Here is a 16,348-nt window from a genome sequence, read left to right as displayed (position 1 = left end):
ATTCAGGTCTTCACAGCTAAATGGATTCAGTATGGCTGTGCATCGTGGAAAACAGGCACACATCGGCTGTTCCCGTGCACTGACTGAAGTCATCTGCCAGTAACATCATCATTCTGGATCTTTTAAGGGTTAATTAACTATTTAAAATGCTTTTAACACTGGAGTTCTGTGTTGCTGTGAAGTATTTCTACATCAGAATTACAATTATGAAATGCTAAAATTAATTCCGTAACACTTCATGCTTCTACAGTTAAAGCTTTAATCCTTTTCCATCAACTTTATCAGGTGCAGTATGGCAGTGGTGTGGACAGCGTGGTACAGTTTATCTTCTACCAGCCAATTGTCCATCGCTGGAGAGAGACTGACTTCTTCCCCTGTTCTGTAACCTGTGGCGGAGGTAAAAAAAAAAAAAAAGCCTGTATTTTTGCTATAGTCACCATGGATGCAACACACTATTAAAAACATTGATGCATTTTTTTCCTTCTTTTTATTGGAACCAGGATATCAGCTGACCTCAGCCGAGTGCTTTGATCTGCGCAGTAATCGTGTGGTAGTGGACCAGTATTGCCATTATTATCCTGAAAATGTCAAACCCAAACCCAAACTGCAGGAGTGCAACATGGACCCCTGCCCTGCCAGGTGGGTGATTATTAAATTTACACACTTTTCTCTTTTCTTAAGATGAAATCAACGGCTACAATGGCTACGTTCACACATCAGGTACAAGTGGACCTAACCCACATTTGTCCAACAGCTCCAACAGTTCATGCTCCTGAACTGACAAAAATGCACTAAACAGAAAACGCTTCACGTGAAGTTTCAGTTTCATTTTTGGCAGCATTGCAGGAGCTATCAAGGAGTTCCAGTGACTAACAGCTGGGCTCATCACAAGTTGTGTGTTTGAGCTCACTGTAAAAAGAGTGCATTATTTGGCCATGCCCACTTTTTGGTTTGAGTCCATGATTTCTTTTCCTGGTGCACTGCAGCCACACCCTCTTATGACTGCATTCAGACATTTCCTTACATGGAGTGGTTGCGAAATGTGCCTTCTAAATTTGTTTAAACAGAAGGGATATCATCCCAAATATTTATGAGGTCTGTTACCTCACTGCCCCACCACTGAAAACTTCCCTCACTGCTGTCATCCATTTTCCCCTTTATCCTCTGTAAAGGTTGAGTTAGATTGACATAAAGTTGCTTAAATTACAATCTTGCTGTTCAAACTTAGTCACTTTGCTGCCTATTGGATATGAATTGGACTGCAATAGCACATATGAAATGGCAGATTTAGTTTTTTTTTTTGTTTGTTTTATAGATAACACATCTATGTTACATTTGTTAAAGATCAGATTTGGGCTTTTTTCACATGCTGTGTGAACTTTGCCTTTCTTAATTCTGTATTATATCTACATGGTTTTGTTTTGGAAGCTTTTAACTACATTGTGCAAACTGCATGGCTAAATCATGTAATGTTCGTCATAAACCAGAAAAAAAAAAAAGTTATCGCAACTAGATATGATTTTGTGGGTTTTGCCCTTATGATACACTATAATCTATGAATATTCATATGAGCTTTTGTGTTTATACAGTATGTTTGAAACAAATAAACAGTGTCTAAAGCCCTATCAGGACGGAATTAGTTTCTCAGGGGGTCCTTTTATGAGGGGTCTTCTGTGATTTTATTCCCGTCCGGATCGGCCATTTATGTGTTTTTTCTCAGACGTCCTCTGAGAAAATTACAGGCTTATTTACCTACTGCTTTTCGCTGAACTCTGTGGTCCTTCGGTAATTTTAGTCCCGTCCTGACTGACATCTCTGAGTTTTATCACCTAGCGTTTAATAATAGCTATTTGTCCACTTCCACAAACCGTAATCACACTTTGGGCGCACGTTTCCACGGAGATCCACATAAACACAACAGTGAGTGGAAATGGAGGAGCTACTGAACATGCTGTCATGTGACTGAGAAAGCCTAATAACTCACTGGTCCTCCTGTTTTTGTTTTTTTTTTCAATTTTCAATGTTTAATTTTTCACAAATGTCCCCCTGAGAAACTAATCCGGTCCGGATTAGGGCTTTAGGTGCATTTTCTTAAAGGTAGATGTTGTCTGAAATTTATTTAAAGCTGGGTCTTAAATCAAAATGAATGCATTCAGCTATTTAAAATAGCATCGGTTGATGACACTGATGCGCAAATGCACATAAAAAGCTTGTCTATTCCTTGTAGAGGAAAAGTCAAATAAAGTGTTGGGATTCAGGAGTTCAGGAGTTGGGAATGAATGAGGTCCAGTGGTGTTCATGCAACCTCCTGACCTCACTAATGTTCTTGTCACTGAATGCAATCATATCCTCACAGCACTGCTTCAGCAGGAGAGACTGATACTCCAACAAAAGCCTTGATTTCAGAAGAAACAATACGTTTATTCATACAGTGTATTTAACCTGTGTCATCATAGCTTTGATACAGCATATATCTTAGTATCTAATTCTTACATATTTTTAATGTTTAATTCCCAGTGATGGCTACAAGCAAATCATGCCCTATGACCTGTACCACCCGCTGCCTCGGTATGTATCCCAACCTCACTTCTAGACCTTATGCTGCACTTTTTCCTTGGCCCGCTGCTAACCGCTACGTCCCGTCCAGCTTTCCAGTCCACCTGAGACTGCCTTCACCGAGTAACATTTCAAGCTCCCTTCCACAATAGCTGAGAGCCAGAGGTTTCAGATTCTATTCCAGTGAAGCACGGGACGGGCTCAGAGCCAGGCTGAGACAGTGAAGGCTTTCAGTCCTCGTGAGGTAGTCCGTACAGATGCCTTAAGCAAGCAAATGGACCTGGGCCTTTCAGAGTGTGACACACTAAGAAATAAACTGATAAAGAAGTTTAGACTTTTTGTGAATGATAAAAAATATACAGTGTATTTAACAACAGTTAGCTCCGACCTCACAATCTGATTGGTTGAGAAGTGTTCTGACTGTGCTGATATTGGTGATAACAGCACGTTATTCTCACACTACTTCTGTATCACTCCGAGGACATGTTGTCAAGTAACGGCATATACACACATTAAGCATTAGCTTAGCACAGGCTAGCTCCCAGCCAAGGCATGCTCTCCCATAGCCCACTGTGCTGGCTCGTCAATCCAACAATCACCTCGACCACAGTCTGACAGCCAGGAACGGTAACCAGCCAGGCTATGCTAAGCTAAGCTAATGCTAAGCTAAAGCAAGCTACGCTAACCTAACCAGAGTCCTGCAGGCGCAGCTAGCTAACCAACACCACAAACAGACAACGCCGCGGAGCAGGAGAAAAGAGTTTCAGCGTTATTTCATGGTTCTCACATGTATTAACCACCTTCAATTTCACTGCTATTCGCTTATTCCTAATTTTGATTTCAAGCTAATGTTTGTGGTGTTTAGCCTGTATAAACCATACACCACTTTGTAGTTACAGTTCTGTTACAGTTCACTTGTTGTGCAACTACTGTTTGGCGGAAGGTACAGTCTGTATTAAAGCTTATTCATTATAAATTTCTTGAGGTACTTTGATTTATTTTCTTTATTCATTTTATTAAAAAAAATGTTGTATAAAAGCAATAGAACACTTAAAGTTGTGTGTTATTGCAAATAACGTCACGGCTGTGATGATGTATGGCACTCGCCTTCAGCCATGATTTTATTCACGATAACACACCCCCTCTCGTGCTCTATTGCTTAATTATAACACTCAAACAGCAACCACCACTGGCCTATACATACTTCATACCCAGTTACTGTTGCACGTTTGGACAAGCGTTACAGATTGCTGGCAAAAATCCCATTCAGCCTATTCAAAAATGGTGATGTCCAATGGAGATTTTACCCTCACTTTTTCCCACATTAAGTGTGATGTTTATTTTCTATGTATGTGAAAAATCATGTGTTTATTAAAGAAGTAGTTTAGTATGTAGCTAAGTTGGTAGTTAATTCATTTTAGTTATTTTGTAACATACAGCACTTGCACAGTCACTTTGTGCAAGGAAGGTCATGACATCATTACTTGCCCTTGCTCTACGCAAAAATGTGACAAATTCAATGAAACATCTAAATAATTACCGGTAAGTGGAGAAACATAACAAGTGCAGATACTTCCACCCAGGTATACTTAAAAACTCTTCAAAATAAGTTTAGGAGTTATCATGCTCTGGGGCATGTACAACCCTACATCAAAAGACAAGTTGGAACAGTGCGGGAAACGCAAATAAATAAAGCAGTGTTTCTTACATTTTTCATTGCAGACAGTATAAACTCACAATACTATGTTTTACATTTGACCTGATTTGTGAATATACATCTATTCCTGCATTTCTTTTAATTTTCTATTCGGGACCTGCTTCTGTACACTCCCTTTTACATCTGTGCCTTTAAAAGGGTTGCAGCATATGGTTTTGGATTGTCTTATTGAAAAAGTATGAACATCCCGAGAAAAGATGTTGTCTTGCAGAATGTAGTTAACTGCGTTAATGCTGCATCACAAAAGTGCATTGATACAATTTCACAACATAATAGACCCTGATTTTGATAATCTAGTCCATTTTACCTTTGGATTTGTAATGGTCCCTCCCAGATACCTCTGAACCCAGAGATGCTGCTTCTCAAGACTCATTGATACTGCTGTTGTACCAAATCATGATTACAATCATCTGTTTACCTTACCTGTTTGAAATCATTCACCCCATTTTAGGCCTTTACTGCTCTGTCTCAACTCTGTTTGGAATTGTTGCAAGCTTGAAATGCAGGAATGAATGTACAGAATGTACATTTTGAGTCACAATGTTGCAGGATACAGTTGTTATCAACAATCTTGATGAACAATTTTGACAAAACATGAAAAATCTTGAGTTCGTTCCACGTGCAATAAAATACAATTCAAAGTAAATGTAATAAACATTGTTTTCTATTGGCATTTTCTATACTTTTCCAACGTTTTCAGATTTTCTGGTTGTATGAAAGTACTGAGCAGGCCTTGCTGAACTTGATTTCAACTGAACCGTCTCAGTTGACCTCAATTTTGGATCGAGAAGGCTAGAGGAAAAGATTTAAGCGACTTTAAAAGAGGGTTCATCACCGGGGCATAGATGGCAGGAGCTCACAAAGAGTGGTACGCTCAACTGGCTCGTGTTTTAATAGGAACAGTAACTGAAGTCACATCTGCATTGAGATATAGTGAGCTAAGAGCTCAGTAGGCTTAGGCATTGTGATTGAAAGCACACGTTAAATGAGCGTGAGGCTTGTGCATTAGTGAGATATGTAAGTAAAACCAGAAGAGCAATTGTTCCACAAGTGACTGAGAGTATCAGTGCAGGATGTGATCAGACGGTCAGCAAGAATAGTCCATCTGTAACTACAGGGAGTTAGATTGTAACAGTCAGGCTGCCATTAATAAATGGTTCATCAGTACAAGTACAGGTGTGTCTCCACTTTTCCCATTAGAGGGAAAAGTCACTGCCTGCAAGTCAAAGTTATTCTGAGTGATCAGTTTGATCCTATGATAAAATGATGATTGACAGTCTGATTAGACACTAGACTCTAGCTCTTGCCACAAAAAAAGGCATAACAGGACTTCTGATGCTGCCCTATAAAAACATTGTCAGAGGCTAATTTTGGGTAGTGTACCTTATGGTGAGAGATTGCACTTTCAAAGACATTTTGCCCAGGAGGGTTGTTTCGAAGATTTGCCCATCCACTGAAATATAATCACTCATCAGATTTATGTCGATTTCTTTATCAAGCAATTATGGGCAACATCTGTGCATAAATCTGCTACAGGATGTCGTGTGGAACATGTATGCCTCCATGCCCAACAATATCTCGTCTTATATCCAGGCTAGAGGTATCCAACAGGATATGAGAGCCTTTCAATTCAATTCTTTCAATTGCTCAATTTAAGTTTCCCCCCCTGAATCAGTTTCTCAGATTTTTTAATTTTTATTACATTTTTATTTTTTTTCTATTTATAGGTACAGGGGGTGGACAATAAAACTGAAAGACCACAATAATTTATTGTCCCGACAGACAGTTCTGGTGGAAACAGGAGAGTTGATTTACACCTTGAATTCTGCCGTGATTTGAGCAGCCGTGGTTTTATGTTTTTTTGGATACAATATGGGTTAGCACCCGAACATCCCTTTCAGACAGCTTCCTCTTGAGTCCACAGTTAATCCTGTTGGATGTGGTTGGTCCTTCTTGGGGGTATGCTGACATTACCCTGAATACCGTGGCTCTTGATACATCACAAAGACTTGCTGTCTTGTTCACAGATGCGCCAGCAAGACGTGCACCAACAATTTGTCCTCTTTTGAACTCTGGTGTGTCACCCATAATTTTGTTATTGCAATGGCTACAATAACAAAAAAAGATGCAGATGTAGAACTTTCAGACCTCAAATAATGCAAAGAAAACAAGTTCATATTTATAAAGCTCTAAGAGTTCAGAATTCATTAATATTTGGTGGAATAACCCGGGTTTTTATTCACAGTTTTCATTCTTGGTATGTTCTCCTCCACCAGTCTTACACACTGCTTTTGGATAACTTAATGCCACTCCTGGCGCAAAAACTTAAGCAGTTCAGCTTAGTTTGATGGCTTGTGTTTGATCATCCATCTTCCTCTTGATTATATTCCAGAGGTTTTCAATTTGGTAAAATAAAAAGAGACTCATCATTATTAAGTGGTCTCTTATTTTTTTCCAGAGACTTCTCGTGACTTGTGTTGCCCTTGCTCCCTAATTAGTTGCTGTAAAGTATGCCTTTCAACAAGAAAACTGAGCTCTTGTCCTGCAATTTCTCATTAGGTTGAATGGGGCTTTTGCCAGCACTTTGTCCAGTCTGTAGAACAGTAACTACAAAAGACCACATTTGTAGACGAAGCATTTTGATTCATGTGTAGGTTTATTACTAATGTCAGAAGCATTGTTTTCTACCTTAAATGGAGAATGCTTTCAAACCGGTCTAAATCAACGCTGTCAGGTGGGAGAGTAGCCCGTGGACGGCCTGTTCCACGTCCTGCGGCGGAGGAGTCCAGAGCCGCTCGGTTTCTTGTGTGGAAGAAGACATGCAGGGGAACATCACTCCCACGGACGAATGGAAATGTCTGTATACGTCCAAGGCATCCATCCTGCAGCCGTGTAACATGTTCGACTGCCCGACGTGGCTCGCACAGGAGTGGTCACCGGTAATTCTGATTTATTTTTTTTATATATATTTTTGTTCTTTATTTTAAATTGTTTTTTCCAAGTTATTTTGAAAATGGATGTTAAATTCTATGTGATTTGTCTGGAGACTTTGTGAGTTTGTTGTTTTGGGCTGGACTTTGCTTTATATTCATATTTGCCAGGCCTTTTTTTGTCCTTTTATACTTAAGAGATATATAGCTTATAGCTTATCCCCAGTTTCACAAGGGCGACTCTTAGAATGTGTATTTTTGTTGGAATATCATTTGAGAGAAACTATATGGCAAGCTCCTGTTTAATGGTAGCTTTCCTGGTCGAACTTGTGGTGAACTCCCATTAAAAGCAATTAACACAATTGCACCTGAACCATTCGCAACATGTCAAATGCACGGCCAACATGTATAATGTACCCGGAAAGGAGTCCGACCCCGAGGTACTGTGTCTTGTGCATTCTTTCTCCGTAACGTGAGAAGTTCTCCAAGCTCTCCACGTATCTCCAAGGAGCTGTTTTATGATACTGGCACAACCCCAAGCTGTAGCTTTCTGTCTTCAGCAGAAAAAGTCGTCCTAATTTAGAGTCTGTGTGTACCTAGAGCTTAATTGCTCACCCCTGGGCTTTGTAGTATTCCCTGTTAAATACTCATAATTGCCCTGGGCCTCATGGTCACGGAGAAAAAAAAAAAAAAAAACATCTCAGAACTCATGCTCACATCTCTGCAGCAGAAATGTCTCGTGCCCCGTCTTTTCTGCGCTGCGCTGTTAGCACTTAACCCGTAATCACGCATCAGCGAGTAGCTCATTAATCTCTGTTATCTCTGATCCAGCACAGCTCTCCAGCACTAACGACGTGTTAATTAGCCGAAGGAGGTGAAAAAAACACGGCGATTAATCTTCTGGAATGAGTCGCACCGCACGGCTCCTCCAACAGCTCACCTCGCCGCGAGTGGCATTCCCGGCATCACGAGCTCGAAGCGTCCACTAAAACAAATAGACACTAAACTTTACACTCCTGTTTTATTATCAGTAGCAGGATAGAGTTCTCGTCCCTGGAGATAACACCGCGACTTCCAAAAAACACATAAAGCTTCAGTTACAAGCGTGCACAAACACAGAGCTGTGCTAAACACCCCAAAAAAAAAAAAAGCTGAACTGAACATGTTTAGAATCAGTTTCTCACAGTTCTCATATAAAAAAAATTGCAACATAACATGCACTTTCTTACATTCTCTCTAAACAATCTAAACAGTGTGCAAACTGTTGTGGCTCGTGTGACTGAATCTTAAAAGGAAATTAATTTTCTCCTTGAAAAGCAGAATCAAGAACCAAAGAACCCAGATTTGTGGCCTTTTGAAAAATGTGAAATCCTGGGACTTTGTTTACCTTGAGCATTCCTCGCTCTAAACCTCGGTTAAATGCTTGTATTGGCAGAACAAACTGAAAAAGCTCTTTGTACGCAGCAGCCAGAGCTTTTTTTTGTCTTCTTCCTTTTTCTTTTTGACGTGGAGCTCAGAGCAAATGCTTCCAGAGAGAGACGTTGTCAAAAAAGAATCAGGCCCTTCTGAGTCAATTTTGCGGATCGGTATGTATTCGCTCTGTGGTTACGTCACTCCGTGCTTTATACCGTATATGATGCAAAACTCTAATATACTCTCAGGGAAAAGGGTTCTATGTAGTAATGGAAAAGGATTTTTTAACTTGGTGATATTTTAAACCACTTAAAAAAAAGCCCCAAAACGAACTATAGATTCATGCATTTTAAAGCTTTTTGAGTTCTAATAACTAATCAACTAAGTTGGCTAAATTTGATGACCAAATTAGTTTGAAATTTATTGATTGATTATGGATTGATCATCAAACTGTTACCAAACCATAACAATGTGGAAAAAAGCTGCTGCTGCAAACTCTCAAAACAGAGCTGCAGTGAAAACATACAGACTTAGCAGCTTTCAGAGTGTTTCATTAGAACTGCTATAGTTCATATACAGCTCTGGAAAAAATGAAGAGACCAGTTTCAGTTTCTCTGATGTTTGAGTAAAATTGTTCTTTTATTCTATAATCTACAGATAACATTTGTCCAAAATTCCAAATACAAATGCTGTAAGATTCAAGCAGATCAGCTTGGTTTGTTGGCTTGTGATCATCCATCGTCCTCTTAATTATATTCCAGAGGTTTTCAATTTGGTCAAATGAAAGAAACTCATCAATTTTAAGTGGTCTCACACATCTACAGTAACATCACTGTAGTGTGTAAATGGAAAGCAGAGTTATATTATTGTAGGGTGATGGAGACATATTTAGACATGGGCTGAGTGTACTATTACATTTTTAACATGTAATAGAAGCGTTAATACAAGCATCATTTTAAAATAAAAGTCTTTAATACAAGCACAGAAGTAACACTAAATATTGTTCAACTGAAATCTAAAATTGCGGGTCAACAAAAATGTTTGTTTAGTATTGTTTAGTAATATTGTATTGCTGTTTTGCACTGTAAAATGAAAGATTTATTTATATTGTATGTAATCAAGAACGTTAATATTTGTATTTTTATTTTATTTTGTTTAAGCTACATTTTTTTTGGTAATTGAGCGATTGAGCATTTTTTATTTTTAAAAAATCAAAATAGTTATATTTACAGCCCTATTCTTTATATGCAGCCACTGTCATCAGCTTTTAATTTAAGTTAATTTAGGTTAAATTGTAATCATACCTCTTCTGTACATTCTGAGTTACAACTGAAGGCCTACATCCTAAATTTGAAACTTGAAACACATTTTTTGGATGATTACTTAATAACACATACTTAATGCTCCACAAAACTGACTTTAAACCAACCGACCTCCCTTCACCACAAACAATGGATGTGAGCTTAATCCAACCAAAACAGTTGCCACAGTTCTAGGAAGCCTCTATAAAGGCAGGGCAGTCTAAAAACTAGCACTGTGCACCCAGGCTGTGCATCTACAGAGGTAATTTGGAGTAAATAGTCATTTTAAAGTGGTTATTATGTTTTACTGTGTTGGTGGTAATTATGTGTCGTGTTTATTGATGGAGCTTTGTTCTGTTTGGTTATTTTGCTGGTATATCTGCAGTATATTTGTAATGATAGTGTGTTCTCTCTAGTGCACAGTGACTTGTGGACAGGGCCTGCGCTACAGAGTGGTGTTATGCATCGACCACAGAGGCCTGCATGCTGGAGGATGCAATCCCACCACAAAGCCGCACATAAAGGAAGAGTGCCTGGTTCCTGTTCCCTGTTATAAACCCATAGGTAGGAGCTTATATATACTGATATACTGGTACTTAAGCAGCTGCTCTTGTGTGATGCTATTTGCTGACTGCTGAAGTATACCCAGATTATTTAGCTCCTCCCATTGTTTCCCAAGTCTCATTGTGAATCAACTGTAAAAATGTCAAGATTATGATATGATTATAATCAATTTTTTAAACTTAATTATCTGATAAGTTTACCTTCTTAATAGGTCAGCAAAAGATTTCTGAATCAATTGCCCTGATTTTGTAATTTATAGGCATATGTTTGAGTAAAATGAACACTGTTGTTTAATTCTATAAACTACGGACAACATTCCTCTCAAATACCAAATAAAAATATTGTCAAACAATTATTTGCAGAAAATGAGAAATGGCTGAAATGACAAAAAAGCTGCAGAGCTTTCAGACCTCAAATAATGCAAAGAAATCAAATTCATATTCATAAAGTTTTAAGAGTTCAGAAATCAATATTTGGTGCAATAACCCTGGTTTTCATGCATCTTGGCATGTTCTCCTCCACCAGTCTTACACACTGCTTTTGGATAACTTTATGCCTTTACTTCTGGTGCAAAAATTCAAGCAGTTCAGTTTGGTTTGATGGCTTGTGATCATCCATCTTCCTGTTGATTATATTCCAGAGGTTTTCAAAGAAACTCATCATTTAAAGTTGTTTCTTATTTTTACTGTATATCAGCCATAACATTAACAGGTAAAGTGAAATACACAGATTTTTTTTATCTACAGTGGCATCTGTCAAGGGGTAGATATTTTAGGTAGTTCCTTAAGATGATCTGTTGACAAAGACATAACTGTGGTGTCTATGCAGTGTATCTCCAAAACAATAGACAGTGGACATTGTTGTTCCAATATAGTATGTATTTAAAAAAGTATTAAATTTTTCATGTTAAGTATACTTTTAAAAAGTATACTGGATAGACTTTTCTTTTACAAGTGTAATCATGTAATATAGTAATATAAGTGATATAAATAAGTTGTAATCATGGTTCACCCTACCAGATACAGTTGTATTACTGTTATTATTTTTTTTTTTTTACAGAGAAGCTCCCTGTGGAAGCAAAGCCTCCTTGGTACAAACAAGCCATAGAGCTGGAAGAAGACACAGCTGTGTCTGAGGAGCCGACGTAAGTTCTTTTAGCTCTATAACAACAATAAACTGTGTGTCTGGAGGTGTTTGGGTCCTGCAGTAGTAGTTGGCTCTGTGGTTTCTCACTGACTCCAGGGAGAGTAAGGCTGCTTATGACTTCAGAAATCCCTTAAAAGAGTCTGACATCAGCTAAAGAGGTCTCTGCTATTTCCTCAGCGCAGATTTAAAGGAAGAAAAATCTCACGAATGCTCTCCGAGCTTCAGACGGAAAATCTGATCTCACAGAGGGTCTCCCCGAGCTGGCTGATCCTTATTAAGGATGAGATTGGTAGAAACATTGTGAAGTGAGAGAAAGTGAGTGGGTAAGGGTAGCTCTTTTTGTGCGCAGATGTTCTGTTGAAACCATCACAGGCTTTTTGGGTCAGGTGATGATTTATACAGAGGAATGAGGCCCGAATGACAACGTCTGCAGACCCACTACACAAACGTGCTGATTTACAGCGCTAAATATCCACTGAATTGTGGGGATAGAGCAGGACTGAGTGCACAGCCTAAGCAGTCGTCAGGCTTAATCCAGGATATCACTGCACTGAGATCTGAAACTGACGTAGACTGAGTGTGTGTGTGTGTGTGTGTGTGTGTGTGTGTGCACTGCTGTTAACGTACATTGTTTAAGGTAAAAACCGCAGGCTCTGTAAAGTTTGGCAGAAATGCGAGAATCTCACAGTGACCACTGTTATTGTATGACTTCATGACATTCTGAGGTAAAGACTGATTTATAAAGCTCTCAGAAGATTAAAGTTGTTCAGTTCCTTTCAAAGAGAAGCACCAGTGATGGAGTAACTGCGGTGAGTGAAGGACAGTCTTAAGAAAACCATAAGAAAACACTGTTACTGAAGTCTAGCTGAGAGTTTTGATATTTACGATATTTATGGTTTAGGCATTTTTAATGTCAGATTTCACTTTTGCCAGTATTAAAGATGCACTAAAGATAGTGAAAACAGGGGCTGTGTCCCAAATCATACATTGTCACACTACCACAGTGTGGGAAAGAGTTTTTGAGTTTTGATATTTTAGGACGTTTTAACACCAAAACTATTTGGTTTGGTTAAAATAGACTCTAGTTCGTTTGTACTACTGGTGCGGTTCATTTCGGCAGGTGTGAAAAAACAAATCGGTTTGTTTGTGGTGAGAAAGTGATCCTGTCTCAATCGGACCAACACCAGTATCAAATACACAGCTCTGGAAAAAATAAAGAGACCACTTCAGTTTCTGAATAAGTTTCTCAGATTTTGCTATTTATAGGTATATGTTTGAGTAAAATGAACATTGTTCATTTATTCTACTACAGACAACATTTCTTCCAAATTCCAAATAAATATATTGTCATTTAGAGCATTTATTTATAAGTTCATAAATAAAGATTTGGTGGAATAACCCTGTTTTTTAATCACAGTTTTCATGCATCTTGGCATGTTCTCCTCCACCAGTCTTACACACTGCTTTTGGATAATTTTATGCCTTTACTCCTGGTGCAAAAAATCAAGCAGTTCAGCTTGGTTTGATGGCTTGTGATAATCCAGCTTCCTCTTGAGGTTTTCAATTTGGTAAAATCGAAGAAACTTATCATTTTAAGTTGTCTCTTATTTTTTTCCAGAACTAAATTCATTTTATTTGAGTTAAACAGTTGTTCAGGTGCGGTTTAACCATATTTAGTACAAAATTAATTACTGCAGTTCCTAGATAATGTTTAGTAGTGCTAATCTTTCACATTGTTGCTTACGCTGCACATCTCCACTTAGTAGGAGGACATCTGGATTGCACATCCCATTAAAAACACTGTGTTTGAATGTGCAGCTGCTTCACAAAGCACAATTATACACACTGGTTTGGAAAAAAACTTGACCCTCTTGCAATATACACCGTCTTGCTTCCACACCACACAGCTCTGACCAATTAGAGGAGAAATAGTGCTGGCATGATTTGTTGAGGAGCATTTTCATACTTTTATTTTATTTTTTGCCTGTGTGAAAACAAACCAAGCCAAAGGGAAAAAGGCTCCAAGTAATTCTCAACCTACTACAGGTGTGAAAACCTTCTTAAAGATTATAAGTATAAATAAATGAATGGATGAAGTTACTTATAATGTGCTTTACAGTGAAAACTCTTAAATTCAATTCTCATACTCAGCACTTAACCAACACACACTGGCAAAACATGGCAGCCAATCACACATACTCTTAACCAAAAACAACTGTCCATCATTTATAACAGTGGTCATGATTAAAAGCAGACATCAGTATTTGCATTATAGTTACCAATAGTTCTTATCATTACTGTTCTAGAAAGACAAATTTGGTTGGTATGTACTCTTTTAACGCACTCTTTTAAACATTAAAACAGTCTAAATGACTTGGTTTACATTTCAGTGGTTGAATTCTGCAGACTATAGAATATAGAAAAATCCGGTTTTAATACAAACTGCCTCGTTTTTTTTAACCTTTGAATAACTTCTCACTCCTTGCCTTACACTTTCTATTCGTAGTGGTAATTATAATACATCATATTTACACACATATATACACTAACATGCCACATATCATGGAAAAGAAGCTAAAATCAATGAAAGCTATAGATAGGGCACTGCGCTGACCTGTGGGATATGAGTGTGGAGATTCATGCATTGAATTGTTTTCGCTTTACATAGACAATTTTAGCCAAAAGCCGCCATCCAAGATCATTGCCATTCACTGTGCAGTCAACTGTGGCTGGTAATTCCTTCTATGATTTTATCGCTAGTACACACCATCCATCTAAACCAAGGATCGGCAATAGGCGGCCCGCGGGCTAGATGTGGCCCGCAAGCATGAAACATCTGGCCCGTGAGATTGTTTGAACTATAATGAACAATAATGAAAAAAAAGTAATAAAATGCTTCTCTGGCGAGCTTTTCCTCCCCTGTATCTCTGTCGCGCTCTGCTTGACCTTAGTTTCCTCTTGCTTTTGTTTTTCCGCCCGTTCTTGGGCTTCCTATCTCCTTATGAGGGCGTTTCTTTTCCCGGCTGTGTCCCAATTAACTAGCCAGGGCAGTGGTAGTGTATTGGACCGTGACCCTGATGACGCGGGTTCGATCCCGCGTAAGGAGCGGTGTGTTTATTTTATTTAATTTTTTCCTTTCTGTTTGGGTTTACCTGTTTTGAGATCAACTGTTCTGCATATGGGTTTAACAACCCTCTGGGCTGGAGAGCTACTAGTCTGTAACACTACATTCCTTTACACTTCATTTTCCAAACCGGATTTTTGTTGCCCGCCAGGTAATGGCTTGGAAAACATCTGGCATGCGGCCCAATTGAATTGCCGAGCCCTGATCCTGTTAATCCTCCCAAGCCATACCCTGAATAAACCCTTCACGATCAGTTTACTTAATGCTGTCCCATGAATTCTATCATGTCAGTGTATTTTTTGCACTGCTAGTCTGTGTCATTTATTGTTTTGGAGAGCGCTACAGTGTGAGGGAGCTTTATAATGCCAGAGCATATGATTTTGTTCTTTGCAAAAGGCATGTCTTCCCCAAAAAAGTGCATAAATAACGGCGCATAATATGCTGTCGCCCAGAAGCCAACAACAATATCTGCCTGCCATATGGGTGCAGGCGTACGGATGCGAGAGAAACGAGAAGGAAATTCCTGTGCTAGACTTATTGCACCTTCGCTGCCAAGATTTAAGCCTGCCGTTCCTTCAGATACACTCAAAAACCACTGTAGCAATTACTTGCGAAGATCAAGGAGAAAACATATTGCCTTGGTTCAGGGGATTGACCGTGCGCTTCTACGCTTGTGACCCAACAACAGGTCTTGCTGTTGGTTGCCATGATACTTAAACGCTTAAAAGAAATCAAAGAGAATACAACTCCACATAGATCAGCGTATGAATCATGGCCGCTGGATATGCTTATATGGAGAGATGACAAAGAAACCCTCGTATATGGGGGAACTGCATGCCTTGATATATTTCCGCTAAAGGGGGAGTCATCAATATGTTGTTTTTGATGTCATTGCCTCAGCCAAGCTTTGGATGCATCTGCGGGAATGTCGTAAAAAGCCTGCGCGGGCGCTTGTTTAGAGCCAGCAGAGCCTAGTTATTGGTTTCTCATTGTGCCGGATCATAAAGAAAGGAAGCGTGCTTACGCTGTGGTTTCACAGTTCAGTCCGAGAAAAATGTGCAGCTCGGCCTCAGAGGCACGATCACACTCAGCGTGACTTAAAGCAGTGAATAGCAGAGCATCAGAAAACCAGTCCAGCCCCTGACCCTATTAGAATTCCACTGGATCACAGATTTCCTACAGATGGCACGGCACTACCATGTGCCGTAAGCAGCTGATGACAGTTAAAGTGCTCTCATCATCCTCTCACAGTATTTTTATATCAGAGAGCTCAGAGCTCTGAGAGTCTCATTTGGATGCAGTTGACTCAAGACCTGTAGGAGACAAACCCAGACTGTTTTCAGACACTTTAATGGGAACAAGTTCTAGTTCTAGGGAGAACAACAAAAATCAGACCTAAAAATGTTGTTTTTAATAAAACAATATCCCCTATAATGCGACCGTACCGTAGATATGGAGGAGACTGCCGTTCCTCTTCCCAGAAGAATGAAGCTGCTAATGCTTTTGGCCCTGGTTGCCATTCAGCACAGCTGGATATTGCACCTGAACCCCCAACATCAGGTTTTATTTGGAACAGTTACAATTAAATGATGGCATA

General features: G+C 39.1%; 1 protein-coding gene across 1 annotated transcript in view; it reads left to right on the top strand.

The window, feature by feature from the left end:
- LOC103044661 (ADAMTS-like protein 1) overlaps positions 1-11,629 on the top strand; it is a 208,531-nt gene extending 196,902 nt beyond the window's left edge. Inside the window, exons 9-14 of the mRNA XM_022678288.2 lie at positions 286-397; positions 501-639; positions 2,518-2,568; positions 7,008-7,212; positions 10,334-10,481; positions 11,541-11,629. Of these exons, the coding sequence (XP_022534009.2) occupies positions 286-397; positions 501-639; positions 2,518-2,568; positions 7,008-7,212; positions 10,334-10,481; positions 11,541-11,629 (744 nt within the window). The remainder of the gene's footprint in view (positions 1-285; positions 398-500; positions 640-2,517; positions 2,569-7,007; positions 7,213-10,333; positions 10,482-11,540) is intronic.
- Positions 11,630-16,348: the final 4,719 nt, after the last annotated feature.

Source organism: Astyanax mexicanus, chromosome 8 (genome assembly GCF_023375975.1).
Source record: "Astyanax mexicanus isolate ESR-SI-001 chromosome 8, AstMex3_surface, whole genome shotgun sequence".
In the NCBI taxonomy this organism is placed as follows: Eukaryota; Metazoa; Chordata; class Actinopteri; order Characiformes; family Acestrorhamphidae; genus Astyanax; species Astyanax mexicanus.
The sequence above is the reverse complement of the archived record's forward strand: the minus strand, read 5'-3'. Positions and strand labels throughout refer to the sequence as shown.